The 27,131-nt window shown below is 58.5% G+C and overlaps 1 protein-coding gene across 4 annotated transcripts in view; it reads right to left on the bottom strand.

Moving 5' to 3' along the window:
- Positions 1 to 1,274: 1,274 nt before the first annotated feature.
- GNB1L (G protein subunit beta 1 like) overlaps positions 1,275 to 27,131 on the bottom strand; it is a 44,042-nt gene continuing 18,185 nt past the window's right edge. For 3 of the 4 annotated variants that reach the window (XM_067699890.1, XM_067699891.1, XM_067699892.1), the window contains 6 exons: positions 21,588 to 21,721; positions 21,092 to 21,217; positions 17,536 to 17,698; positions 14,452 to 14,550; positions 11,049 to 11,264; positions 1,275 to 1,793 (listed from right to left, as the gene is read on the bottom strand). In XM_067699890.1, the coding sequence (XP_067555991.1) occupies positions 1,542 to 1,793; positions 11,049 to 11,264; positions 14,452 to 14,550; positions 17,536 to 17,698; positions 21,092 to 21,217; positions 21,588 to 21,712 (981 nt within the window). In that variant the 5' untranslated portion in view covers positions 21,713 to 21,721 and the 3' untranslated portion in view covers positions 1,275 to 1,541. Of the gene's footprint in view, positions 1,794 to 11,048; positions 11,265 to 14,451; positions 14,551 to 17,535; positions 17,699 to 17,922; positions 19,860 to 21,091; positions 21,219 to 21,587; positions 21,722 to 27,131 lie in introns of those variants that run through there. The other variant, XM_067699893.1, reaches the window with a different exon arrangement.

Here is a 27,131-nt window from a genome sequence, read left to right as displayed (position 1 = left end):
TCTGCCCACGGGGACCAGGCCAGGCTTCAGCGGCTGCCCACTGGCTCCTCTTGCCGGGGCCCGGGGTCATCTGCCCACACCCGCAGTCCTGGACCCTTGTCCACCATGAGGCCCCACAGCCCCAGGACCCGTCCCCACTGCCGCTTCTGACCTTCGGGGAAGAGGGACCACAGAGCTCTCCAAGGATGCAGGTGGTCCTCACAGCTGCCGGGAGGCACATCTTCTGGAGCCCGAGGAGGGTGAGCTAGTCTCACATGAAGCTCCCCCAACACCCTTGGTGCCCCCCTCTCAGCACCCCACACAGTGCTGGCATTTCAACCCCACTTGTGTCCCTCGTGGTCCCTACTTCAACCAATCAGCCAAACCTCAGAGCCCTTCAGCCCCCGAGCTGAACCTGGAGGCCAGACTCTCCAGCAGGGCCCTGTTCCAGTGGGTTCGGCATCCCGCCACCTGGATGCACACGTGTTCTCCAGATGCCTGGGAAAGCCACGCAGCCCTTCTGGAGCGCAGCCACCGCAGACCCCACCCTCTCGGGCCTGCTGGGACCCAGTCTGGTTATAAGCAAAGTGTGGAGTAGGGGGTTCCTGAGTGCCCCTTAGGGCCCCTGCCTCGGGGGAGGCCATTCAGGTCCTGCAGCCAAAGGGGGGCTGACCTCAGGTAGGGTGCGAAGGGGGCTCTCCCGGCAAAGAAGCTGATGGAACGAAGGGGTTTGTGGCCCCCAGCTTGGTCGGGCTCTGCCCACAGCCCCCATCCCAATTTTCAGGGTCCCATTCCTTCCCAATCCATAGCCCAGCCTTGAGAGAAGCTGTTCTGAGGTCTGGGCTCGGCCCCACGTGGGAGTCGCCGGCGGCTGCCCTGTGTGAGCGGCTGCAACAGTGCCCTTGGTCCCCGTCTGTCTCGTTGGGCTGCTGGGCTTTATGCCTAGAAGCCACACTGGGACAGCCACCTGCCACTCTCAGCCTCACTCCACGAGGTGGCCCTTCTTTTCTCCTGCTGGTCCTGCTGGAGGCCTAGCCCTGTGCCCTCCCCGCCACCCCCATCGGGGGCCCTCTCCCTGCCGCACTCCCGTCAGGAGCCTGTCACCGGTTCAACCCTGTGATGCAGGAGCTCCTGGCCGTCTGCGGTGTGAGGAGCCCAGGACCCGGGGCCCACACTTGGCGTCCCTGCTGGACGGACCAGCCACCCTGCCCAGTGGAGGCTCTGAGGACAGACAGCTCTGGGCTCTGATCACCCGGGGAAGCAGGGGGTCACCTGGGAGAATTCGTACCTCAAGCTTGCAGGTTTGCAAACAAGTTTATTATCAGGCACCCCCAGGTCGGCCTCTTGCCTGGGTCGCTGGTGCCCAGTGTCTGGCCTGGTTATGCTTTAAATGGCAGTCGCTGTGGCACAGACGCTGTGCTTCATGAAAGGGAGCAGGTCCCATGCAGGAAGGAGGCCCAAATGACCGGCTCTTCCCATGACCAGTGGGGCCCGTGGCCCATGGCCTCCGACCCCTTGCACCACCTTCCCGCTATCCAAGTGTCCTGACAAGGAGCCACGAGTCACGTGCACGGGTAGAGAGACCAGACACTGATGCGCTGATCCCCAGACCCTGTGGCCAGCAAGCCGTCGTCAGCGAAGGCCACACAGTGCACGGTGGCACTGTGGAAGGCCAGCACGGCCAGCGGCTTCATCGTCCGCCAGTGAAACACACGGACGCGATGGTCCCAGCCCGCGGTGGCCAGAATCTTACGGTCTGGCCGAATCTTGACGTCGGCGATCCCGGGGTTGGTGAGCACGTGAGTCCCACGCACCTGTGATCAGAGCGGCAGGGAGAACCGTTAGGTGGCTTCTTAGACCTGCCTCCACGCCTCCTCCTCTACCAGGACGCCCCTGTCAGGAACAGGGAGCCAAGCGCTCCTGCCATCTTACTGCCACCTCCTGGAGCCAGCACAGGCGACCTCTGCCCTTGGCCAGACCCTCGGGTTGAGACAGGACAGGCCTCAGTGGACTGCGGCCTGGGCCCCTCCCCAAGGAAATACTGCCCCCCAGCCTCCAAGCAGCACTGCCCACTGGACGGCAGCAAGGTCAGTGGGTCCTCTCTCGTGAAAACTCACCGCACCCAAAGCAGAAGGAGCAGAAGGAACGCAAACCCCACCTACAGCAAAGCCGGGGGAAGGGCAGCCCTGCGTGGCATGCAAGGGGGAAGGCTGCCTGGGGCTGGATGTGCAGCCATTGTGGGGCCATCTGGCAGCTCTGCCCCACGTTGACAACACAGACTTGGCCATCGTCGTGATGACCCAAATGGCCACGTCCTTCCGCCCATCCTGTCTTGGCCCAGCCCTGGGCACCAGGAGTCCTTGCTGCCCCGGGGTCGCTGGTGTGCCCACAGCAGCTCCCCTTTCTCTGCAAATTCACCTCCTGTTGGGCCAGAGCAGCCTCAGGGAGAGTCATTCGTTTTTCAAAGACAACACAGGGAAAAGGAGGAAAGAAACTCAGCGAAAGATGGCAGCATTCCTTGGAAGCAACCAGACACTCACCAGGCACTTTTGCAAATCAGCAAAACAGAACTGCATGAAGCAATGATCTCCATAAAACAAGAACCAGGAGAGCAAACCCAGAGAAGGGAGCCTGATCCACAGGCACCGAGAGAAGCAAACACTGCAGAAGCGAGGGGAATCGGAAGAGACAGCAAAGGCAGGTGTGACCCAACCTGGGGACAGAGGCATGGCCACTGGAGAAACAGCAGATGTGGAAGGCCGCGCAGCTGCTCTGACCTTTGCCGTTTAGAAAATCTGTTCTTGCTTCTAGAAACTGAAGTCTTAGGATCCACAGAGAGCCTACAGGGTGGTCACAGGAAGATGCGCTTGATAACGTCATTGGACGCAAAGCTGATTAGTCCTTTTGTCAGGCAAAAGGATCAAGTCAACCATGAGGGCAGAATGGCCCATGGCCACGTCTGGGCCAGGTCTGGGCCAGACAGTGGGGTGACGCCTGCGAAGCTGGGAGGGGAGGCCTGAGAATTTTATATCCAGCCAAACTGTCGCTCAGGTATGAGAACAACAGACGAGCATTTGTGAACATGTAAGAACCCAGGGGATGCGTCCCATCAGCTCTTCCTGGAGAACTAGGAGATTAAGTCCAGTCTCTCAGGAGAAAACAGGGGAACGGCAGCAAGTGGCCTGGCAGAGAGTAGGGAACATAGTCCCCTGCAGGATTAGGCCTGAGACAATACAGGGATCAAGGCTACAGAACCGGTTGTGTAACTAACAGAAATACAGGACGGCAGCAAAAGAGACGGGTGTGAAGTTCACTGATCTGCTCATCTTTGTCATCTGGGTCGAAGATACAACAGTCAGCCTCATTCTACGGAGATTATCTGACACCCACTGAGGTGCTGACAGAACAACCTCACTTCCTCTCCCCACCCAGGTGTAATCGTTTCCTAATATTTGCCCTTGTATTTCTCTGAAAAGGAATAAAAATATACTCAACAGACTTTTGACTGGATTCCAAAGTTAAAGCCAAATGTGTGCTGTGAACGTGAGAGACACCAAAAGAATGACTGGCCAAGAAACCCCGGGAGCCAGCAGACGAGAGTCAGGGCCCACCCTGGGGACCAGGGAGCACTCGGACAGACTGCCCACACTTGACAACAACAGAGTGTGTACAGTTCACAACAAGAAGCCGCGAATGTCTGCTCAGCAGACAAACAGACACCCTTCATGAAGCTGGGACTACAGGAGGTGGTTGTGATGGGCAGCTGGTGCCAGACCACTCCGCGTGCTGCCAACAACCACCAACTGGACAAAAGACACTGCGTGACTGCGTCCAGGCACCAACACCGGTGGGAAGGGCAGCTGACAGGGGAGCCTCCCAGAGGCCCAGTAGCTCTCTGCTCGCGGAATGTCTGGCCGCAAAGTCCAGGCGGAGCACAGCGGCCACGTGAAGCCAAGGAGGTGATCAGAGGGTGGGGCCGCTGGAACCCGTGGGGTGAGGCAGCAGCATAGAGGGGGCTGGGGGAGGGACTGCAGGCCATGTGGGTCCCACGAGTCCTTGTGAGGGCTGGGCTGTGCCCACTCAGGGCACCACACAAGGTTAGCCGGCCAGTGGCTGCTGCAGGGTTAAAGGGAACGAATACAAGAGATCAACAGTGACCTTGGACCCAGCAGCCGAGGGTGACATCTGTGTGTCCACACGAGACCAGATGAGACCCCGCGTGGCCGCGCTGCAGGGTAGGCATCACGCCCTGGTTGGGCCTACTGTGGCCAACCATGATGAAGCTGGAAACCAAGCCCCACAAGTGCGAAGGGGAGGTACAGTTTGGAAGGTGAGTCCCATGCATTACAGGAGCCTGGGATGACCCTGGGCCCCACATACTGCCTGACGGAGTGGAAGCCAAGCCCATGGTGCAGGTGAACAGCCGCAGGGCTGAGAGTGATTGCTCTGCAAAGTAAGAGAATCCAGTCTCCATCTCCATCAGTACAATGTCTGGCACAGACAAAAATTACTAGACACCCAAAGGAGTAGGAAAAAAAGCAGTTAATGGAAACCAGCCCAGAACGGCACACGTGTGGAACATATCAGACAAAGACTTTAAAGCAATATTTAAATAAGTTCCAAAAAATGAAAGAAAATGTAAATAATTACCAAAAAATTGTCTTGATGAGTGAACAGGTAGGATCTATTAGCAGAGAAATGGAAATTCAGAACCAACTCAGAACAGCCAACACTCTGTGAAGGTGAAGAGCAAAGCGGGAGGACCAACTTCACAACTTGCTGTGAAGCTACAGGAATCAAGACCATGGATGTTGGTGGAAGAAGAGACAAACGGATCAGTGGAACAGAAAAAAGAGCCCAGAAATGGACCCCCATAAACACGTGACCTTTGACACAGGAGCAAAGTAGCCTTTTCAACAAACGGTGCTGGAACAACTGGACGTCCACATGAGAAGAAACGAATCCAGACACAGACCTGCCACCTTCACAAAAATCAACTCAAAATAGACCAAAGACCTAAATGTAAATTGCAAAACCGTAAAACTCCTGGATGACGACAGGAGAGAACCGAGGTGACCTTGCATTTAGATGCAACACCAGAGCATAATCCCTACAGGAAACAACGGATAACCTGACTTCACTAAAATCGGACACTTCTGCTCTGGAAAGACACTGTTGAAAGAATGAGAAGACAAGCCAAAGACTAAGAGAAAGTATCTGCAAAGACGCATCTGATAAAGGGCTGTTACCCAAAATACACGAGAACTCTTAAGAAAATGAGCAACCCAATTTAAAAACGGGCAAAAAGCCTGAACAGACACCTCAGCACAGAAGATACACAGATGGCAACTAAGCATGTGAAAAGATGCTCCACATCGTATGTCATTAGAGAAATGCAAATGACAACAAACAGACACCACTGCACATCTGGACACATATCATTATACATTCGTCCAAACCCATAGGATGTACATCACCAGAAGTGACCCCTGATGTGAACCAAGGGCTCTGGGTGATGATGAGGTGTCAGTGTAGTTCCATCGATTGTAACAAATGTCCCACTTGTTGCGGAGGGATGTCGATAGTGGGGGGGCTGGGGGTATATGGGAAATCTCTGTACCTTCCTCTCAATTTTGCTGTGAACCTAAAACTGCTCTAAAAATAGAGTCTTTTGTTTTTTAAAAAAAAGGCACAGTAATAGAAAATGTAGAACTGAAAAGCTAATAACTGACGTGAAAAATGTGTAGGACAGGCTTAACAGCAGATTGGAAATTATTATTATTATTATTTTTTTTTGCGGTACGCGGGCCTCTCACTGTTGTGGCCTCTCCCGTTGCGGAGCACAGGCTCCGGACGTGCAGGCTCAGCAGCCATGGCTCACGGGCCCAGCCACTCCGTGGCACGTGGTATCCTCCTGGACCGGGGCATGAACCCGTGTCCCCTGCATCGGCAGGCGGACTCTCAACCACTGCGCCACCACGGAAGCCGGAAATTATTATTTTTTAAAAGTCTGTAAACTAGGGGACATTATCAATGGACATTATCTGACCTGAAGAAGAGAGAAAACTGACCAGAGCCTCGAGGGCCATGGGACAATGTCTCTCAGGGAGGCCAGACCCCTGAAAACCACAGATAAAAAGAACGTCTTGGGAGCGGCCGAGGAGAAGCCCCACGAGGTGACCAGGAGTGAGGACCAGACGCCACGAGTCCCCAGCAGACGGGGGTCACCGGAGACCACGTGTCTTCAAAGCACACGAAGGAAGCCAACCAAGTGCTCCAGAGAAAAGGCAGAGGTTGTCGCAAAGCATGAAAAAGCAGAGCCCCACTAGAGGGCCCGACAAGGCGGCCAGGCAGCGCGCACGGGACAAAACAGAACCCGTGCAATGAGGTCGTGTGCGCGGCTGGCCCACGAGGGGGACGCCTGTGTGTGAAGGGAGGCTGAAGGTGAAAGATGGAAAAAAGCTACAGAAGGAAGTAGCAGCCAGAAGACACCTGGCCTGAGCCATGTGAAGCGCTGCTGAAATGGGCTTTCAGGCAAAAATCCTTCCCAGAGATAACAAGAGTTCAACCCCCCAGGAAGATTCAAAATGCAGACTAAGAACACACAGGACCCAGGAAAGTCACCAAGATGGACCCAGCAAAAGCACCCCCCAGAGGCCGGGGCAGGCATGGCTTTCGACCCACGTGGCCCACATGAACCACACGGCTGCCTGAGGGGCAGGCGCAGCTGGGTGGTGGGCAGCAGAAATACCTCTTTCCAAGCACGGGGGCCACGGGAACCTACTGGCATTTCAGGGAGCTGCTATCACTCAGAACTAGTTCTCCAACCACAAATGGATCAAGTTAGAAGCCTAGAAATAAAAAATAACTGGGGAAAGAATCAAACATTTGGAAACATAAAAACACTCTGATCAGCTCCGCAGTCAGAGAACAAAGAAAAATCGGGCGCCCGGAAGTGAGTGTGATGAATCCCGGTCAGAGCTGCACATCGAGCCTGGAGGACTCAGGGGAGGAAGAGAAAGGTAGACGGGAAATGGGGAAAAGATGTTTAAAGAAAACAAACGTAAGCCTGATCAGGAATGGACAGGACAGTGCTGCAGATAAAACAGGGATGCAATCACAAACAACTGAAAAAGGTCAGTGCAGCCAGCACATGGGCAGTGCCCCTGCGGCGACCCATCCAGCCCCTACACGCACGCCTGCCCTGCCTTCCTGCGGCCTCTGTCCAGTGCCCAGGCCCGTGATGTCCCGGGCCCCTTCTCCGTCCATGGCGACCAGCAGCATCCCCGCATGTCCCGCGCTCTCTGCCACTCCAGTGCTCTTGTCCAGAGGAATCCAGGCTCAGTGCCTCCTGTCTGTGCTGCACACAAGCAGCCATAACCCACTCACTGGGTGGGTGCCCAGCACGGCCCTCACCCCCACCGCCCCCTCCCTTGGAAGCTGGTGCAGCCATGCCCGCATGAGAAGGCAAAGCCCACACGTGTGCCCGCAGCAGGGGTGCGTCAGCCTGAGCCCCAACTCATGGGCAAGGACAAGGTGACTCACAGCCCCCGACTCTTCCTCTCCCAGGAACTCCGCCCTGGGCTTGGAGCAGTGGGTGCGCCGGAACCCACTCGGGGCCCTGCTTCAAGGTGGATTTGTTAACAACGGGGATGTTTCCCAGGGAGTAAAGGGCTCCCCAAATCTGCTGTCTGCTGGTGGAGCTGGGAGCCCAGGTGGTGGCCGGGAAGTTGCAGAGCAGCCTGAGCAGTGGTCTTTGTGCGGCTGGCTGCGAGTCGGGTGCGGAGCGGAGCGCATCCATGCCAGTGTTGCCACCTGGGAGGGGCTGAGATGCCCAGGACGGCCCAGGGGAAAGGGGACAGGAGTGATGCACCTCCACCCTCGCAGCCCCTCCTGGAAGCTCAGAATCAAGGCACAAGGCCCTTTCAGTGGGGACCTGGACTGGAAGAGACCAGTCCTATCGGGGCCCACAGCACCCATGTATGGTCAAGGCGGCCGGAGCCCCGCCCATGGTGTCCCGAGATATGTGTGTGTGGGGGTGGGGATGGTGTTGTGCCCATAGCTCCTCAGCTCGGGGCCCCATGGTCTCCCTTGCACCAGCCCAAGTGTCACCAGCTGCTGACACACTTTAGAGGGAAGCCCCCGGCAGGGCTGGGGAGCAGGCGGGCAACGGCCACGCAGCAGGGAGGAGGGGACGCCTGGCCGACCAGCCGTGGGCGTGATGGGGGGGAGTGGTGGTCTGACTCCAGCCTGGGTTGGCTGGGGTGGGGGCCTAGTTATTACTTCAGGGCCTAGAAATACCGCTGGCCGTAAATCAGCCCCTGCTTCAAGGCCGTGGACCCTGCCCCAAGTGTGGGAGGGAGGGCAGGTCTGTACACCACCTGTGTCTGACGACAGCCAAGGCCCAGACCCCGGGCTCGAGGGGAGCAGAGCGAGCAGCCCCTACAGGTGGGTGAGCGTCCAACGTCCTAGAGAGGGTGGCCGAAGGCTCCAGTTACTGCCGCGGCCTCTGGCCAAGCCCGTCTCGGACCAGGACCCTCCAGGAAGGATCCCGGCCACCAGTGGCTCTCGCAGCACATGACCTCAGGTGCCAGGAATGCGCGCGCAGCACGGCCCCATCTGGTTCCCATTACCCTCACTCCACGCAGGAGCCCCATCTGCGCCTCTGCAGCGCCCGCCCGCCCACCCGCCCGGGGAGATTGATTTGGGCTCATTAGAGCTGCTGCCGCGAGGTAAGGCACATCTTTGCCCACGTGGCTCCACGGCCAGCGCCTCAGGGCCAGTTGCGGCACCGAGGGCCCAGGGAGAGGTGCCTGCGGACACTGCGACACTGAGGCCCTCGAGGCCCTGACACCTCCTCCTTGAGGCCTGCGTTCCAGGACCTGAAGGTGTCTGGGCCTCTGGGGACATGGATGTCTCCAGCGAGGCCACAGTGGGCAGTCGGAGGGAGGAGCGGCGCCTCCTAGGATGCATGCTAAGAGAGGCCCTGGCCGCGGCACGGCCTCCACCAACCTCCCGGCTGGCCTGGCCTCCCTATGCTCTGACTTTCCAATTCATATGCACAGTGAACCTCCAGCTCTGAGCTGGAACATGCCCCATAAATTTAAGTCTGAAGTTCCTGCAGCTGTTTCTCCAACAGGCCAGGGGAGACCAGGCCGACCTGGGCCAGGACGGCAGGAGGGGCCTCTTCCCAGGTCCTGGGGGCAGGGCCTGGGGGCACCGCAGTCAGTGGGGCCCTCAGGAGAGCCACCTGGGTCTCTAGGCATTTGCAAAGTTGGGCTGAAGTTGAAGCCACAGCAGGACAGAGCACTGGGCCTCATGGGGGTGGGGGGGTCGCTGCCTGGTTCCCACCAGGCAGGAGCAGAGGAGGGTGTGGGGGGAACCCTGATGCCCACCTGGCCAGGCTCTGTGTCCTTGACGGCTCAGAACATTAAGACCCAGCACCACGTGGCTCTGCCCCATTTCTAAAGATGAGCACCATGGTGACTTCCACTCCCACCACCCACATCCAGGACTTCAAGGCCTTGGAGATGCTTCCTCTGGAATGGAGGCTGGAGAAGCTCCACCCCCACAGCCGGCCCCAGCCCCGTAGGGAGGCCTGTTTGACCCCATCCTGCAGGGCCTCTGTGGACTCCCTGGGACACCGGACAGGAAGACGAACGGGAAGCTGCTTTACTGCAAGTCAGGCGAGCGTGGCACAGGCTGGTCTGCAGTGGGGGGGGGGGGGGCGTGGAGGGCAGGAGGTGATGCCAAGGAAGTTGGAACACCTGCCTTGTCCTCATGTGTCACATGACCCCTCCCTCCCTCTCCCTCCCCGCTCCCCGGGACTCCACAGGGCTGCTCGCCCCTCAGGACCCTTCCCAGACCCTGCAGCCATGGCCACTCGCTCTGGTTCTAGCTTGGTCCTCCCATGGACTGTGCTTTTTAGGAAGCTAGAGCGGTCCCTCCAGCTGCCGCATAGAAGATCTCCCTGCTGAGTCCGCCCTTGGCCCCTAGCTCCTGCCCAGGACCCCTCACCCACCCCTGATAGCCCTGCCCCTTGCTATCCTGCACCCAGGGCATGGCAATGTCCGCTGGGCATGGCAGTGTCTCCCGATTTTCACCCATGCCTGCCCTCTCCCACCCACCCAAGTGCACAGAGCCTCTTCCCTGGCTGTGGGGGCCCCGGGCTGCTGGGCAAGGCCTCCCATCTGGGAAGGGCCCAAGAGATGCCCTCTTCCTGCGGTCTCCTGTCTGCAGGGAAGCCTGGACCACCCAGCCCCTGTAGAGGGCATAGCCACAGGCCCTGTCCTCCAGAGCTCCAGGAGGTGGGATACACAGCTCCCCACTGGGGCCCCACTCCCCCACCAGACCTGGGCTCGCAGAGCCGGCCGTGGTCAGGTCTCAGCCTTCTGAGGCTTCCTGGCTAATGGGGGCGCCCCCGCCCAGAAGCCAGTGTGCACTCAGGTCACCCTCAGGGGGCTGACAGGCACAGGGCACACCCAGCACCTCACTCCCCAGGACCTCACCCATCTGAGGCCTGGCCAGGAGGCTCCCCTCCCGGCCAACTCCATCACCCCCTCCCAACAGGGCTGAGCACTGGGCACCCAGATGTGGCCCCGAAGGGCCCCCAGCCACGTGGGATGGGAAGCCACTGAGCCGTTACGGCCCTCCCACTGCCCCCGGGCAGCTTGCAGACAGCCACAGGGGCCTCACTAAGGGATTTCTCCATGTAGGGTTTGGGGTTTTTTCTTTTTCTTTTTTTTCTTTTTGATTGATCAGTTCCTTACTGACCAAATTCCTCTGAGTTTTGCAAACGGGCTTGCACAGTCCTGGATTCTACATGCCTTTCCTCTAGATGGACGAGACGTGACCGCTATTAGCCAAGGTCTGAGGGAAACCCAAACCCTGTGAATGGCTCACGAGCGCCGGCCCCTCTACTGCCGCCCGCCAGGCCCGCCCGCGCCGGGTCCGATGATTAATTAACTGCGGACCTGCCACAAGTCCTCTTCATGCCTAAATATTGTTCCAGCCCATCAGACTGTTGGTGCAGAGCAGGATAAATGACACCTCGGGCCTGGCCCACTGACCTGCAGGGCCTGCTGCTCATCCAGGCTCCAGACGGCCAGCGCCTTCTCCGCAGAGCCTGAGACGCCCCTGGCCTCCCGGGAGTCGAAGTCCAGACCCATGACGGGCTCCGTGTGGCAGGAGACGCGGCTGCACACTTTCCGTGAGGAGACGTCCCACAGGGCCACTGAGCCGTCCTCGTAGCCAGCCAGGAGGAGAGGGCCGGGACTGGAGTCAGCCTGTGGGGACAGCTCGCTGTCAGCTGGGGGATGCTCGGGGGGCCCGGGCCTTCTGGAGGAGAAGGAGCTTGAGATAGGCCGCCTTCCCCACTGAGCCCTGGGGGGTCTGCACACCCCCAGGGGGCCGACACCCAGACTGGGGCCAGTGCGGGCTGGGTGGTGTGCCTGCCGTCGGGGTCTGGGACACTGGCTGGTCCTCCCACTCCTTCCCACCGGCCAAGACGTGCGGCCACCCCTGGGCGGGGCCGGCCACCTGTCTAGAACTGCCGGCCAAAGAAAATCTCGAGCTCCGTCTCAATGAAAAATGAACCTTCTGTACTTTGTCAACGTCGCCGCGGAAGCCCCCCAACCGTCAAGGCTGCAGAGTCAGCGCCTTGCCGGCCGAGCCGCGTGATGGATGAGGGCGTGGGTCAGAGGGCTGTGCAGCCGCCTGCAGGGGAGCATGGGGACCCTGGGTCGGCCTGGCACCGACTGAGAGCGGCCGCCCCGTGCTTGGTGCCCAGTCCCGGGACTGCCGCCAGGACCCGGCACCTTTGCTCTCCACTGAGCTCCCAGGGCTCAGAAACGACCAAGCGCCCCCTGCCAGCGGAGGATTTCCCGAGGCCAGGAGCTCAGCCGGCGGCCCTCAAACCCTGGATGGCCAGCGGTGAGCACAGGGCCTGGGGGCCGCCAGCAAGGCTGCCTCCAATGGGGACCCGCTGCTGGCAGGCAAGGCTGGTGCTGAGCCGCGTGCCTAGGCGTGGCCGACAGTACCCAGGCGGGCCCTCCTGGCCCACCTGCTGGAGCTCGCTGCCCACCCAGAGGGGCTCCATGCCTAGGTGTTGCACACCGTGAGTGTCTAACATGAGTGGACGCTAGCTACGTCCTGAACCCCAGGAAGCAGAGCTCGCCGTGCTTGGTATGAGGGGTATGTCTCAGGGCTCCGCAGAGTGAGGGGAGCCAGGGGAGCCCCGTACAGATCAGCTCTGGGATCTGGAGGACGCCTCCCACAAGCCCTTTTTTCTGATGATAACATGTGCTCCCAAAAACAAGCAGGAAGGAGGAGTCCAAGAAAGCAGCTGTGAGGAACTTGCCGGGGCCCCCTTGGGTCCATCCCCCTTGGGGCACTGCTGTGTCCTCCCACCAGCTTCCCACCGCACTGCCTGGCCCAGCCTGCTCCCCAGTCCCCACCCTGCATGTTCCTCCTGCATCCAGGGCTCCCCCACTGCCTATGGTCTGGGAGCTCTGAGTGCCTAGGCTGGAGTGGGGGCTGCACACCACTGAGCCCCCTGTGCAGGCACACAGGGCGGCCAGGGCAGGAGCCAGACCAGCCACAGGGCCCCGTGCCAGGCTCTGTCCCTGCACTGAGGCCCCTCCACCTTCTCTCCTAGCACACAGGGTCCCTGCGGCCCCCCAGGACAGACCCTGCAGGCGGGTCAGGGCTCTGGGGCCTCAGTCCTCTGGCGACCACGCCCTTGGTGCCAGGCTGACTTCTGCTCGCTCTGCGTTCCCGTCCCCACCCCAGGTGTGCCAGCCCGAGGCGCCCCCCAGCACCTCGAGGTTCCCTGGGGAGCCCTTAGCTGGGGGCGTGGGGGGGACACTGGAGGACCTGCTCTGAGGGTTGGTGTGGACAACCTCTGACCTCCTACATGACAATCATCCTAACAACACAGGCCATCCACTCTCAGGAGCAAAACAAGAAATCTCTGAATGTTTCAGAAAGGAATCCCACATTGGGCCACTCTGCCACACTCAGATCAATAAGCTATAACCTGGACCTCCAGGCTTGGCGAGGAATAAAGGGACATTTCAAATCAGCATAGTCTTTTCTTAACAGGATGCTTTGCGCTGGATCTGTATCAACTAACACAACTCGATTTGTCCTTCTGTCAACCACGTCAATTACCTTGACAAGTTTGTACATCCCATATCTGCACATTTTTCTGATGGAATTCTTACACGATTAGGCAATGACAGCATCTCCAGGGAGGGAGGGTGAGCGGATGCAGCCCCGTCCCGCCCGGGGCCTGTGAGCACCAGGCCACCTCCACAGCCTCCGCTGCCCCTCCAGGCGCCCCCCCACCCTGCCTGCTGGCACCAGCAGCTTTGCCATCCAGGTGAGTCTCAGAGTCCCCACTTCCTCACGCCCCTCCCCCATGGGCTTCTCTCAGTTCAGAGATGGCAGGGACACCAACTGCAAGACAGGGCAGGGCCCTGGAGGGACAAGAGCTGGGCCCAGGGACCCTGCGGGCACACAGACACCTCCAAACCATGCGAGCCTGGCAGGGTTCGTAAGGAGAGTCACAGCAGGGGCAGGAACAGCCTCCCCCTGGTCCCAGGCAGCCCGGGGCGGCTCTGAGGAGGCACAGGTGAGCTGCTCGGAGCTGAAAAACAGGCCGCAGGCAGCGGTCCAGGACAGCCCTGGTCAGTGACCTGCTCCCCATGGCTTCTGCAGCTGTAAAGACGCTGCCGAGACTCTTTCCACATGAATGCACCGGACCATCTGCTCTGCTGCCCCCAGGAGCAGACGCCCATTTTGAGCTGGTGCTGACCGCTGGGGGTGGGAAGCTGCCCCTCTGGTCAGGAGGGTCCCTCCCAGGCCTCGCGCTCAGCCCCAGAGCCAGAACCCATCCTGCAGGGACTCAGGCCTGTGACTCCGCTGCCCCCCGGCTTCTGCCGCAGCCTCAGGAGATGCCTCCAGACCCTCTCTAATCAGAGAGAACAGCCAAGAAAGAAGGAAATGGCGTGGATCAGAAATTCCAAGTGTGGCCGCAGGGAAAGCCAGCACATTAAGCCCACTCCAGCCTCAACAAGGCAAAGAAGTAACAAAAATTAATCCTGGCGACGCAGGGGCCGTGCAGGCTTGCAGGGTTAGTCAGCACCCCCTCCCGGCCCCACGCCAGGCCGCGCCGGTGAGCAGACCAGAGGGGAGCATGTGGCTACCCCAGGAGGGGGTTGCTGTCTCCCACACCGCCCTGCGAAGACGAGGACGAGCCCGGCATCCCCAAAGGGTCTGTAGGCGTCCTCGCAGCAGGAGGGCTGGAGGGCTGGGGACACCAAGGCTGAGGAGGACGCTGTGCACACGCCTCCCAGGGGCCAGTGCCCGTAGGTGATGAGGAACCAAGTCCCTAATGGGCATGATTCACACCTGGCGGGCGTGGCCGGCAGGTGTGGTCGGTGGGCGTGGCTGGCGGGCGCTGGGCCTTACCTGCCAGAGCTGCAGGCACATGGGCATGCCCAGCCTGGCCTGTGCCTCGGGCTTCAGGGAGCACACTGACGTCTTGGACGGCATCTCCAGAATCTGAACCTGACAGTAAGAAAACAAGCTGAGTTGGGCCAGAGCCAAGTCAAGTCTGTGCTGCACAAACAGGAGACTCTTGAGGCCTCAGCCCGGCCACTGTGGGCCTGTCTGCGCCTTCGGGAACCCAGGCCGTGCCTCCCGCATTGACCCACGGGCTCCTGGGCTCGGGGACTGCCGGGCTGTGTGGAATGCACGCGTCACTCATGAGTGACTGGCAGGTCCCTCAAGCGGTGTCACTGCCCCGCAGCTACCTCAGGCCTCCTCTGCGTTGACCTCTTGGCCAAGCAGGCGGCCTGGCCCACGGCGCTGACTCAGCTCACTCGGCCTCCCACCCTCCTCCTGGCACTCCTTCCCTGTCGGGCCCCACACGTGGATGACCCTGAGCCCTCCAGGACTGTCGCATGGCACCCAGACCTGCACACCTGGGGCCCCAGCGCCTGCTCCTCCACCGTGTGCGGCCTGTGCTCAGTGTCGCCTGACGCTGACACAGCCCCTCCTGCGCCTGGCTGGGTGACATGTCCCCACCTGGTGGCTCCAGCCACCCTCCTGGGGACACTCCACCAACAACAGTGTGTGCACCGCAGAGCTGCAAGGCACCCCTCGTCGACACGGGGCAGCCCCAGGTTTGCAGATGAGGAGTCTGAGGTCCAGACGTGATGGGGCATCGAGGGGACAGAACCTACACCTGCTGGTCCACTTCTGACACCTGGGGCACAGAACCCCCAGGAGGAAACCCCAGGGTGAACTCAAGGTGTAAATACACAGTGTGGAACGGGTGTAGCCCTGCTGCTGCTCTCACTAACGCACGTGCACATGCGTGTACACACATGCCCACACACATGCACACACAGCCCCCTCCGCCGGTATCACATTGCCTGCAGGGCCAGCACCTACCCCAGACACCTCGTTCTCACTGCCCCAAAGAGACGGAAAAGGACCTAAGTGACGTGAGCGTCATCCCGCCATGAATTAGAGGCTGCTAAAAGGAGTTCCTGTAGCACCCACGAAGCTCAGGGGAAGCTCCAGCAAAATGAAGGAGGTACAGGAGGATGCGGTGGCATGGAGTGTGGCCCAGAAGTGACCGAGCAAACCAAAGAGGAGGGGGCCTCGGAGCCCTTCTGTCCCCCAAAGTCAGCGGGAGGGAGGCAGGGGTGGGGACTGGCTGGGCCTCAGGCACCCAAGCCCGTCCCGGCCAAGGCGGGGGACCTAGAAGGTCAAGGAACGTGGTGCTGGGGGCTGGATGCCTGCCTTCCTATTTCTGCTCCGATGCCAGTTTCCTAAAACGTCACTACGTCAGGAGGACAAGCTGCTGGGCGATGGGGGAGCGGAGTCCAGGGTCAGAGAGGGATGCCCCCACCCCTGATCTGGGGGCTCAGGAAGACCCCTCTGGTGGCAGTGAGGAGAGACGCGAGGGCGGGGGGATCGGGCAGAGGTGAGTGGCCCAGAGTGAGGGCGACACCAGGGCAGCCCAGGCCTGGGCTAGGCGCCATGAGAGGGGGCACAGTGCTGGCATCCAGAACAAGTGCCCCTTGGTCCTTGTGGTCCCAGGAGGGGCTCTGCACTCTGCCGGGGCCTTCCTCACACCGGGATGCTTCCACCTGGCATTCACGGGCAAGTTTTGTTTCCAGAAGGAAAAATGTTTGGTTCGGGCAAGTGTGGCCACCCAGACGGCCGGGCCTGGCTCTGTCTGGGCACAGGCCAGTGGTGCTGATTCCAGGTGGGAACATGGAAAACAGCCCTTTTCCCAGGATATGCAAGGTTCCCAGACCTGTGGCTCCCGGGCAGGGGGGTGGTGGTGTACCAGAAGCTGGGGAGCTGGAGAGAAGCAGAGGGGACGAGCAGTCTTGGGCCAGGCTGGCGGGGGAAGCGGAAGGCAACCTCAGCAGAAGTGTGGTCCGGCCCCCACCACTGAGGAGGCTCGGCGCCACCCGGCTGCTGCCACCAGGAGAAAGCAGAGCCCTCTCTTTTCACGTTAATAAAACTTTTAACAGGTTTTTGGCAAACTGGCAAGAAAATCGCATGTAGCTCCTAATTGGTGACTTAAACGCCATCATGAACAAATAGATGCCTGTTCCTGCCTCATTATTTATGAGCTGAATCTGCTTTAAGACTCACGACTCCTCTTGGGTGGAGGCCAAACTTCCCGGGTGCAAGGCTTGCGTCCCTGCCCAGCCCCGCCCGCCGCATAGGCCCTCAGGGCAGCAGGGGACACGGGAAGGACGGGGCGTGGGCGGTAGGCAGGGGCCTCCCTCCCCCTGCACATGTACCCCAGGCCCACGCCCACTCTCGGCGCCCCCAGGCCCCCACCCACCAGGCCATCCCACTGCACTTGGGGCTCCTTCCCCCACTGCCTCCAGCACCCCAATCCCCCTGCCCTCGGCGCTCCCCGCCGGCACCCCGTCCTGGGCTCTGCTTCCCCTGGGGATTCTGCCTCTTCTGTCCCTGGGGTGTGAACACCACTGTCCAGACTGACCAGTCCCTGCCACAGATCACTGCTGGACACTCAGCCTGAACTCCATCTGACAGTGACCTTGGGGCTCCATCCCACCCACTGCCCCCAGGAGCCCTGTCCTCTGACGGGCCCCGCTCATCTGTGACTGCGATTGCCACCCTGGTGCCAGCCCTTACACCCTGTGTCTCAGCCCTGCCCGAGACCTCTCACGCCAGTGCCCAGTTCTGACCCCAAAAGGCCGCCCTCCCCTGCTGTCCTGACTCTGAGGCCTACCTCGACCTCATGGGGTCTGCCTGGGGCTTCCCTCCATGCCTGCCTGCTCCCAAGGCCCCTGACAGCCTCGGGCCCTGAACTTGTCCATCCCGTGCTGCTCCTGGCTGGGTGCCAGGGCCTCCCAGAGACCTTGGGCCACTTCGGGCCCCTTTCCCAACCCCTAGCGCCAGGGCCACCTCAGGTGACCAGGCCAAGGCTGGCCTGAGGAGCCGCTCGGGGCACAGTATTCCTGCAGCCAGGGGCCAAGGGTGAATGGGCTCACTCACCTCATCGCTGCCTCTCCCCGGCACAGCCAGCAACCAGCGCTGCAGGCCCCCAGCCAGCACAGAGCCCCTGCAGAAGCCCACGCTCTCCAAGAGCACGGAGTCCACGACGGCGTTCCTGCCCTCCGCCAGGTCCCACACGCACAGCTTTAGGTCGCGGCCCTGGCTGCCAAAATAAGAGCAGACGGGCCGTGACCCTCCCGGGTGAGGACAAATGTCAGTGTGTTGTGGGTAGAATGAAATTCTAACCCAAGAATAAAAGAAATCTCCACGAGCTCAGACCCATGAGTGAACACATATATACACAGGGAGGAGAATTCCCATTAAACAGAAGAGTTCCAGTGAAAGTAGAATGCTATAAAAGGAGGGCACGCGGGGCCCGGAATCTACCTGCACCATTGGGAGACCTCGGTGCTGCGTGGATGGATGCCCCCCAGGTAGACCCAGGGCACCCGATCCTGATCCAGACCCCAGCTCTGTCTGGAGAACCGCTGGTGTTGGCAGGATGTGCCTGGACCCTGGGGAGCAGGAGTCATTCGGCCTGAAGCGGCAGCGACGCGGGAGAGAGAGAACGTGAGGCCTCTCGACACCGTGTCTGAGTGGAGCTCAGGAGAGAAGCAGCAGTGGGAACCGTGCTCTCACACAGAGGCGCCGGCCAAGGGCACCCACACAGGGAGGGAGGGCTGTCCTGTATCTGAGGAACCCCCAGAACAGTGGCTCCCTGCCTCCTTCGCCTGGACCCCTAACTGCTAACGCTGTACACGCGCCCAGCTGCGCCGCCACCTCCACGCTTTCCCCCACAGCGAGGGACCCTGGCACAGCCCATGTGGGTCAGTGCCAGTCACGGAGAGGCGAGCTCGGGGCCCCGGGACAAACACTGGGCTGGTCAGCGCTCACCAGGCCCTTGGACTGGACGGGCCACGCCTTTCCCTGTCCCTTGTGTGTGTGCGTGTCATCCCCAGGGTGACATTTCCACGTTTGGGGAGGACAGCAAGGGGATGACACTGCACATAAGGCCGACTGCCCACCCTGATCACCTGGACAGAGGCGCCCGCCAGGTGTGTTCACTCAAAGCCCCTCCCCCTGCCGTGGGCACTTCTGGGAAAGACACTGTGACATCCGCCACCCTGGCCTCAGATGACCCAGCGCCTCCACCCACAGTGGTGCTGCCCGTCAGCCCTGCAGACGGTCATCTTCCACGTCCACAAGGCACACCCACCAGACAGCGGGCTCTCGCCTCTTATCTCCCCTCCTCCCATCAGTCTGGACTCACACATTCCTGTGTTACTGATGGGTCATCACCCAGAGTTCTCATTGATTCTTGTGCCCTAACCATCCCAGACTGGCCAGTGGGAGCCCCTTCAAGGACACTGGTGGCCTCTGAGCAGCCCCACTGCTGGATCCGGGGGCCCCCAGCACCGGGAGGCCCGGTGGGAGTCTTCTCAAGCCTCATCCACAACAGCTCCAAGTGGACAACCCAGATCTCCACCGACACAGAAAGGTGAGGAATCTGGGTACACACGTCCAGAGGAATAAGACAGAAAGTCCCACACAACACACTGCAGCCGTGCACACCCTGGCGGGTCTCGCAAACACAGAATCAGACACAAAGGAAGCTGGTCCATGTCGCTCCATTTAGGTTAAAAGAAAAAAAACATAAAATGAGTCTATGCTTTTTGGAGATGCATATTCAGACGGTAAAGCAAGAATGAGGTGGAGGGGCTGCCTCCTGAGGATGAGGACAGGCCGCTGGGCGGGCGTGGGGCGGGCAGTGGCTGCCCAGGTGTCCACCCATGATAAGATGGTCTGAAACTCGTCTTATGCACCTTCCTGTAAGTACATCACGCCTCCCAATAAAGGAAGAAGGAAACAAGCCCACCCAGGCAGCTGTAGAGGCACAGGTGCATCCTCAGGGGTACAGGTGTGGCTGGGGTGTCTGCAGAGCCCTGGCTCCCAGCTTTGTCCTCCGGCCCCTTGACATGAAAGGGCACCTTCCCCCTCAAGGGCCACTTTGGAGGCTTGACTTCCAAACACAGCTGGGCCCCGGCCTCTAGTGCAGCATCCAAGCACCTGCGTGGTCTGCGCCTGCCTAGGCGGGGGGCCCCCACAGCACCATCCATCATGCACATGAGCAGGGTGCCCCTGGAGTTGCCACCCCGCACAGCACCAGCCAGCTCTCCAAGGGGTGGAACTCCCGGCCTGAGGCTCCCCAAGGCCAGCCCAAGGTGCGCAGAGGAGCATGAGGTCCAGAAGGGCTTACACCTCGGCTCAAACCTCAGGAGGAAGTTTCCAGCAGCCTTGTGGGGTCTTCAGACACAGCATCCACTCTAATCATCAGGGAAAGAGCAAAGCCACGTGAGGGCCCTGCAGTGAGGGGTGCATCTGGGCAACTGGGCAGGGAAGGAGCGAGGCGCTGAGATGGATGGACAAGCACACACGCCCAGGGTATGGCCTCCAGGACTCCTGGGGCCTCAGCCACCTGCAGGGAGTGGGAGCGGCTTCAGTCCCACACAAAAGTGCTTTGAAGCCACTGGGAGCCCAAGAGGCCTTGTTTAATGGGGACTGGGCTCCACGGTGCCCAGGTGTCCAAGCTCCAAGTCTGGAGCAGGAGAGCAGGACCATCTGGGAGTTCTGGGGCAGAGGGCGCCGGGGAAAGCCCTCTTTGACTTGGCAGATTTCTGACGGGGGTGGGAGAGCTGGGACCCCTGTACAGGGGCAGATGTCAGGGCCGCCCCAGATAGCAGTCGCTCTGGCTGCCAGGTGGCCCCCGCTCCCTCCTGTCCGTGCCCTTCCCTCACCATCCCCCTCTCCAGGGGAAGGAGGGAAGCCCCCTGACTTACTCCCTCACCCACCAGCGCCCTCTTGCTGCCTCCTGGCCCACCTCCCACCTGGGGTCCCAGCCCGTCACCTCCACAGGACCCTCCCTCACTGCTACCCAGCCCCCAGACTCCCCAGTCCCGGCCCACCATGGTGTCAACACATGCAATCTCCTCTGCCAGGGGGCCAGACCCCTCGCTCTGCCATCTCCCACCCACCCACGCTGGCAGCCCAGAGTTCCACGACCCTGGCACCTGCACGGCCTCCCAGTCCCCCCTGGGGCAGCCGCACTGGGCAGGGAGTGGGGCCCCATCAGCCTGGGTGAGCTTTAGGTTCAGCTCTGTGCCACCCTGGCGACCAGTCCTTCCTGCCTCGCAGGAAGGTGGCTCCATGGCCAGGGAGAAGGCTGCGCTGCAGAGCGGCTATGAAGACACCAGGGCCCGCGACTTGCAGGAGGGAAGTGGAGGCTCCTCCAAGTACTGGCCCCCAGCCCTCGCCCTGGGGGCCCCAGCAGGCCAGGGTGGGCTCGGACAGAGCCGTCCTAAGCGTCCATCGGGCTCTTCTCAATGGGCACCCGCCCGGAAGGCCCACACACCCGGGCTGCGCTGCCCTCGACAAGTCACCCGGTTCTGCCATTGTTGGGGCCGTTCTGGCAGCTGGGGGAGGCCTTCAGGGCCTCCCCTGGAAAGCTCACGGAACCCCCCCGAAGGCCACAACCTGGCTCACTGCCACCAAGACTCACCTGAGGAGCTGGGGCCCCTGGGGCAGTGTCTGCAGCCAGGTCACACACTGGCCCCCATGGCCATCCAGGGTGGCGACCACCCTCCGTGTCTGCAGGCTCCAGATGTGCACCAGCCCACGAAGGGACCTGTTCAGAGAAGCTCCAGTCAGGCTCGGGCATGGGGGGGAGCGGGCTGGACACCACGCAGCTGGTGGGTCAGGTGCTCCAGCCAGCAGCTCCCAGCTCAGGGGACAGCTCTGAACACATAACCAGGGGACACGTGCTCCTCTTACAGGGAGGGTGGCAGGGCCCTGGAGCCTCTTCTCTGGAGAGGTGGGGAGGCCGCCACTGACAGTGCCAGCTGCCTGGCGCCTCTAACGGAGACCATGTCCCTGCGTCCTCCACGGGGGAGGCCCGAGGGGACAGCGCGTCGAGGGCTCTGAAAGGGCGAGTGCCCGGGTGATGGGCAGCCTGAGCCCCTTACCCCCTGACTTCACCCTGGGCCGGGGGTACTCACCCTGAGAGGAGCAGCGGGCGCCCCTGCCCCTGGGCTCCTTCGCAGAAATGCAGTGTGTGCACCGCCGACTGGGCGCCTCGGAGGACAAACTGGGGGTCTGGTGGTGGGAGCGGTGGGGCTGCCATGCTTGTCACCTGGGGACCGAGGAAGGGCGTGAATGACTCACCTGTCCTCCTTCGGGAAGGCACCAGAGCATCCCTGGATGCTGCCCACCCCGGCACCCTCTGTCCCAACAGGTACTGTCCCCAGGCAAGGGCAGCAGTGCCCACACCCCCCACCAACTTGGGCAGGGTCCTCCTCGTCCCAGCTGTCCACACACTGGGAGCACTCATCCTGCCCTCTGCCCAGGCCTCGCTCCAGCTTCTCCCTCAGGGGGCCCTCCCCAACGAGCCCTCCCAGCCAAGTCAGAGGTGTATGGGGTCCACGGTCTTCGTCACATGGGCTGCAAACACGGCCCGCCGGGTCCCGGTCCTGCTCATCACAACCTCCAACTGTTACAGCCACCCAAGGAACCGTCCGGTGAGCTGCTCTAGGCCTCCCAGGCTCAGGTTCGAAGTGTTCCAGAGCCTGCACGCTGCCACCAAGGGGCAGAAGGGCCGGCACAGGTGTGTGTGTGGGCAAGGGGCGGGGCCCAGTTACCCAGCCACTCCCCTGGAGGGCTGCTCTCAGAGGACAGACCCTTCCTCAAATCACTGGTCCTGTGTGTAAGGCCTGCTGGGCCCACCCACCCCAAAGGAGAAGCTGCCAGGGCCCCCCCGAGCCCACCCCAACCACGCCACCCCAATTTCACAAGCAGCCAGGGCCACGTATGTCTGCCCGCAGGCCCTGGGCCGGGCCAAGGGTGTAGAGGGGACGGCTAGGAGCGGACCCCCCGGGAGCTGCGGCAGCTGGGGGGGGCCTCTCCTGCTGGGCTCTGGGACAGCCCCCACCCAGCCTGCACACAGCAAGGGGAAGGCGCCCACACAGTTGCCAGAGGGGGGAAGTGAAAGGGCCGGAGTGGGCCTTCGGGAAGGGGCTCTGGGGACAGAGGGACAGGCCACCCCTGCACAGGCTCCCACCGTGCAGCCCCCCAACACACACACACACACACGTGCTCACACAGGCGCTCACGCGCACACACACGCGCGCGCACACACACACACACACACACACACACACACAGGCAGCACGGTGGGCCTGGGCAGCGCCAGCAGAAACCCAGCCCACACCTGCCACCTGCCTGCGGCCTGACGGGCGTTTCCACAACCTCACCGCACCAGGCTAGCTCCCAGGTGATGAAATCAAGTCCTCCTCCACTGTTTTCCCCGGACGTAGGGAATAAACCCGTCAAGTTGTTACAACAGCCGGACGCTCAGGCCAAGACGAAGCCTCGGCAATTAAGGGCTCCATCATTTCAAGCAATTAAAGTAAACACTTTATTTGAAAACTAATTAATTCTAGCTACATATTTTTCCCATGACAATACTCTATGATGACTTGATTTATGACGTCTAATTATTCTTTATTAATCTAATTGAGAATAATCGTATTATCCTATCTCCTGGCACCAGGCCGCCCGGAGCGGTGAGCACGATGGCCGCCCACCGGCCTTGCCCCCCACTGGCCTTGCCCCCACCTCCACTGGCCTGTCATTCTCCCCCCACCCAGAGGGCAAAGGAGCCTGAAACTTAATCCATGGAGCACAACTTTGGGTTCTGCAAGACACATTCCTTTAAAAATTAAAAAGAGAGACAGTCTGACAGCCTTTCCACCATTGCTACAAATGCCCCCAGAGCCCCCCAGGCCCGGCCCACAGACGGAGGACAGCCGCAGGGTTACTCCTGTGGAGGGGGGACCCGGCCTCCCCACTACCCTGGTGTGGGAGCACAGCGCAGCGTGGGCAGGGCCACAGAGCCTGCAGCTGGCCCTGCCCTAGGGCACCTGCTGCCCTAGGGACCTGGAGTCCCAGGTCCATGAGGGACAAAGTTTGAGCCCTCTGGAGGTGGGTAATCTCGAAGGAGTATCCCCTACAGATGAGGTCCCCGGGGCCATGGGCTCAAGTGTTAGGCTGAACCAGAACCAAAGCTGTGCTCGGAGATTCTAGAACGTCACCGCCCTCAGCTCTCAGCTCCAAATCACACCACCTTGGGGCCCCCCAACTGCAGGCCGTGCATCTCTCAGAAGGACCCCTTCAACCCAGGCCTCAGTGAATTCACAGGAAAAACCCTAAGAAATGCCGGCTCCCAGCCAACACTCGTAAAAGCAGACAAGGAGGCCCAGCCCTGCGAGGACCAGGAGCACCAGGAACCGCAGGCGCAGACCTGGACCCGAGCAGAGCGTTCAGGTCTGTGAAATATAACGCTTCACGGCTTTAAAGAAATAAAAAGATGGAACTGAATGTACAAGCAGAGAGCATCACCTCTCAGATCCGGAAAATGATCCGACTGGGGAAAAGCTATTGGGAGCAGGAGATCTGCTGTGCCTACAGGTCGTTTATGAATCACAGAGGAAATGCTCCTTCATGAGGGGACACCGGGCTGTCACCACTGGCACTGTCCTTGAAGCGGGCCACCCGCAGTAAACAGCCTGCATCACTCATCTCCCGAGGGCCCATCGCCGTCCACCTATGCCAGCAACGTTCGGGAACCTCCAGACATACCCACCAGGGGCCCAGACAGGACACCCAGTTCAGACTCATGGCAAAGGTCAAGGTCAAGAGAAACAGCGAGAGAAACAGCAGGGTGACTCTTCTAAATTCAGAGACTAAAGAGCATGTCGACCAAATGCAACGTGTGAACCTTGATTAGATTCTGATCAGAAACAGGGGCCACAACTGGGGGAATCTGAATACAGGCTGCAGATAATATAGAATTAATATTGCTAAGTTTCTTGGGGAAAACAATGGTATTTTATGTAGAAGAGTATTCTTATTCCTAGGATACAGTATTTTAGGGATGAAATGTTATGTCTGCAATCTGTTTTCAAACGTTTCAGAAAAAAAACCCTCGACCTGTGTCTGGCTACATACAAGTACACAGGCAGAGAAGGAGAGCAAATGTGGCAAATGCCCGCCATCGGTGAACACAAGCACTCACTACTCCACACTTGCCACAAACCCACACGGGACTTGTATCCAGAATAGGTCAATAACATAAAGAAGCAAACACCAAACGTCAAATGAGCAAGAGACTTGAACAGATGTTTCACAAGAAACATAAATACCCAACAAACATAGGAAGAGATGTTTAACCTAATTAATAACCTTGGAAATGCCTGTTCAACCCTAGCGTGAAATAACTTCACTCCTAGCAGATTAGCCAAAAATTAAACAGCCTGGCAAATGTTGACCAAGATGTGGGGCAACTGGAGCTGTGTACCACATTGGAGGGGCCTATGTGGAACCAATCACCGTGGAAAATGATCAGGGACCACCTGGCACGCCCTATGACCCAGCAACCCCACGCTTAAACACCCTAAAGAAACTTGCACACAAGGACTTGTACAAGAGTGTTCATAGCAGTATTGTGCATAATAATAAAACCCAGAAACAACCCAAATAACCATCAACTGCAGAATGGGATGCTTCTGGCACATTCATATGACAGAATACTCCACAGAACTGAAAATGAATAAACTCCAGTGTCACACAGAAGAAGTTCAAAATCATGATTTTCTTCGAAAGACATTAAGGAAGTAAAAAATGAGGCTAGAAACAAGGATAAAATAGTTGCAACATATATCTGATAAAGGACTCATACTCAGAATATGTGTCAATAAGAGAAACAAGTTAAAAGTGATTCCAAAAGGCTGAAATTAAAGATAGACAAAGGTATGTCAGGCAAACGGAAACAGTAAGAAAATAGGAGTTGAAACACTGACATCAAAGTTTAATTCTAGGGACTTCCCTGGTGGTGCAGTGGTTAAGAATCCATGTGCCAATAGAGGGGACACAGGTTCGAGCCCTGGTCTGGGAAGATCTCACATGCCACGGAGCAACTAAGCTCGTGCACCACAACTACTGAAGCCCGCCCGCCTACAGCCTGTGCTCCGCAACAAGAGAAGCCACCGCAATGAGAAGCCCGCGCGCTGCAACAAAGAGTAGCCCCCACTCGCCGCAACTGGAGAAAGCCCACGTGCAGCAACAAAGACCCAACATAGCCAAAAATAAATAAATAAATAAATTTTAAAAAAAGTTTAATTCTAGCTAAAAAGCATCAGATTTGACAAAGCCAGACACTTTCTAATACTAAGCTGCGGTTCACAATGAATGTATGAACATCTATGTACTAAGTAACAGAAACAACACCTTTATAAAGCACAAACTACAGGAGATGCAAAGAGGCACAGAAAAAAACTCACGAGTAATTGGAGAATGTAATATACTACCGTCAGTACAAGTCAGACCAAGTGACAAAATAAGTAAGGAGACAGAGACTCAACAAGGTAAACAGTATGGAACTGTAGGGAACTCCACACTCTGACAACAGACACTATACCTTCTCCTCAAGGGCACATGAATGCATTCTCTGTGATCAAATACTGCGTCACAATTGAAACATCAGTAAGTTCCGCAAAGAAGAAATATTAACATTATAAACAATATTCTATGATCACAGTGCAATTAAACCAAAAAATTAACAAAATAAAAACCAAAAAGATCTTTCCAACTAAAAATTTTTTAAAATTTATTAAATGACTTCTAGGTAAAAGGGGAAATACTTAAACCACAAATTTTTTAAAATGGCAAAACAACATTACATACCAAGATTCATCAGATATATTTAAAGCTTTGGTCAGAAGAAAAATAGAGATTGATATCACTTATCATACAAAAATAGCAAATAAAATATTAGCAAACAAAATACAACATCAAATTAAGAACGTAATACATGCTGACCAAGTGGAATTTATCCTAGAATGCAAAGTTGGTTCAATTAGGAAATCCATTAATGTCATACATCATATTAATAGATTTATAAAGAAAAAGCATATGATTATCTCCATAGATGCTGATAAAGCCTCTGACAACATCCAATACCCATTTTTTTTTTTTTTTTTGCAGTACGCAGGCCTCTCACTGTTGTGGCCTTTCCCGTTGCGGAGCACAGGCTCTGGACGCACAGGCTCAGCGGCCATGGCTCACGGGCCCAGCCGTTCCGCGGCATGTGGGATCTTCCCGGACCGGGGCACAAACCCGTGTCCCCTGCATCGGCCGGCGGACTCTCAACCACTGCGCCACCAGGGAAGCCCTCAATACCCATTTTTAATTAAAATACTTAAGCAAACAGAAACTGATGGGTTTCTTAAAAATGATTATAATACATACACACACACACATACACACACACAAACACACACCCTCCTTAGTTCTAAAGCCAAAACACATTACTTTATGAAGAAATATCAGAGGTATTTCTATTAAGATCAGGATACCCACTGTCTACAATATTAGTCAACATTGTATGGGAGGTTTAAGCTTATTCAGTTAGATAAGAAAAATCAATTAGAGGCATATGAACTGGAAAAGAAGATGTTAAATTCTCTTCCAGATGACATGATGGTATA

Source organism: Pseudorca crassidens, chromosome 12 (genome assembly GCF_039906515.1).
Source record: "Pseudorca crassidens isolate mPseCra1 chromosome 12, mPseCra1.hap1, whole genome shotgun sequence".
In the NCBI taxonomy this organism is placed as follows: Eukaryota; Metazoa; Chordata; class Mammalia; order Artiodactyla; family Delphinidae; genus Pseudorca; species Pseudorca crassidens.
The sequence above is the reverse complement of the archived record's forward strand: the minus strand, read 5'-3'. Positions and strand labels throughout refer to the sequence as shown.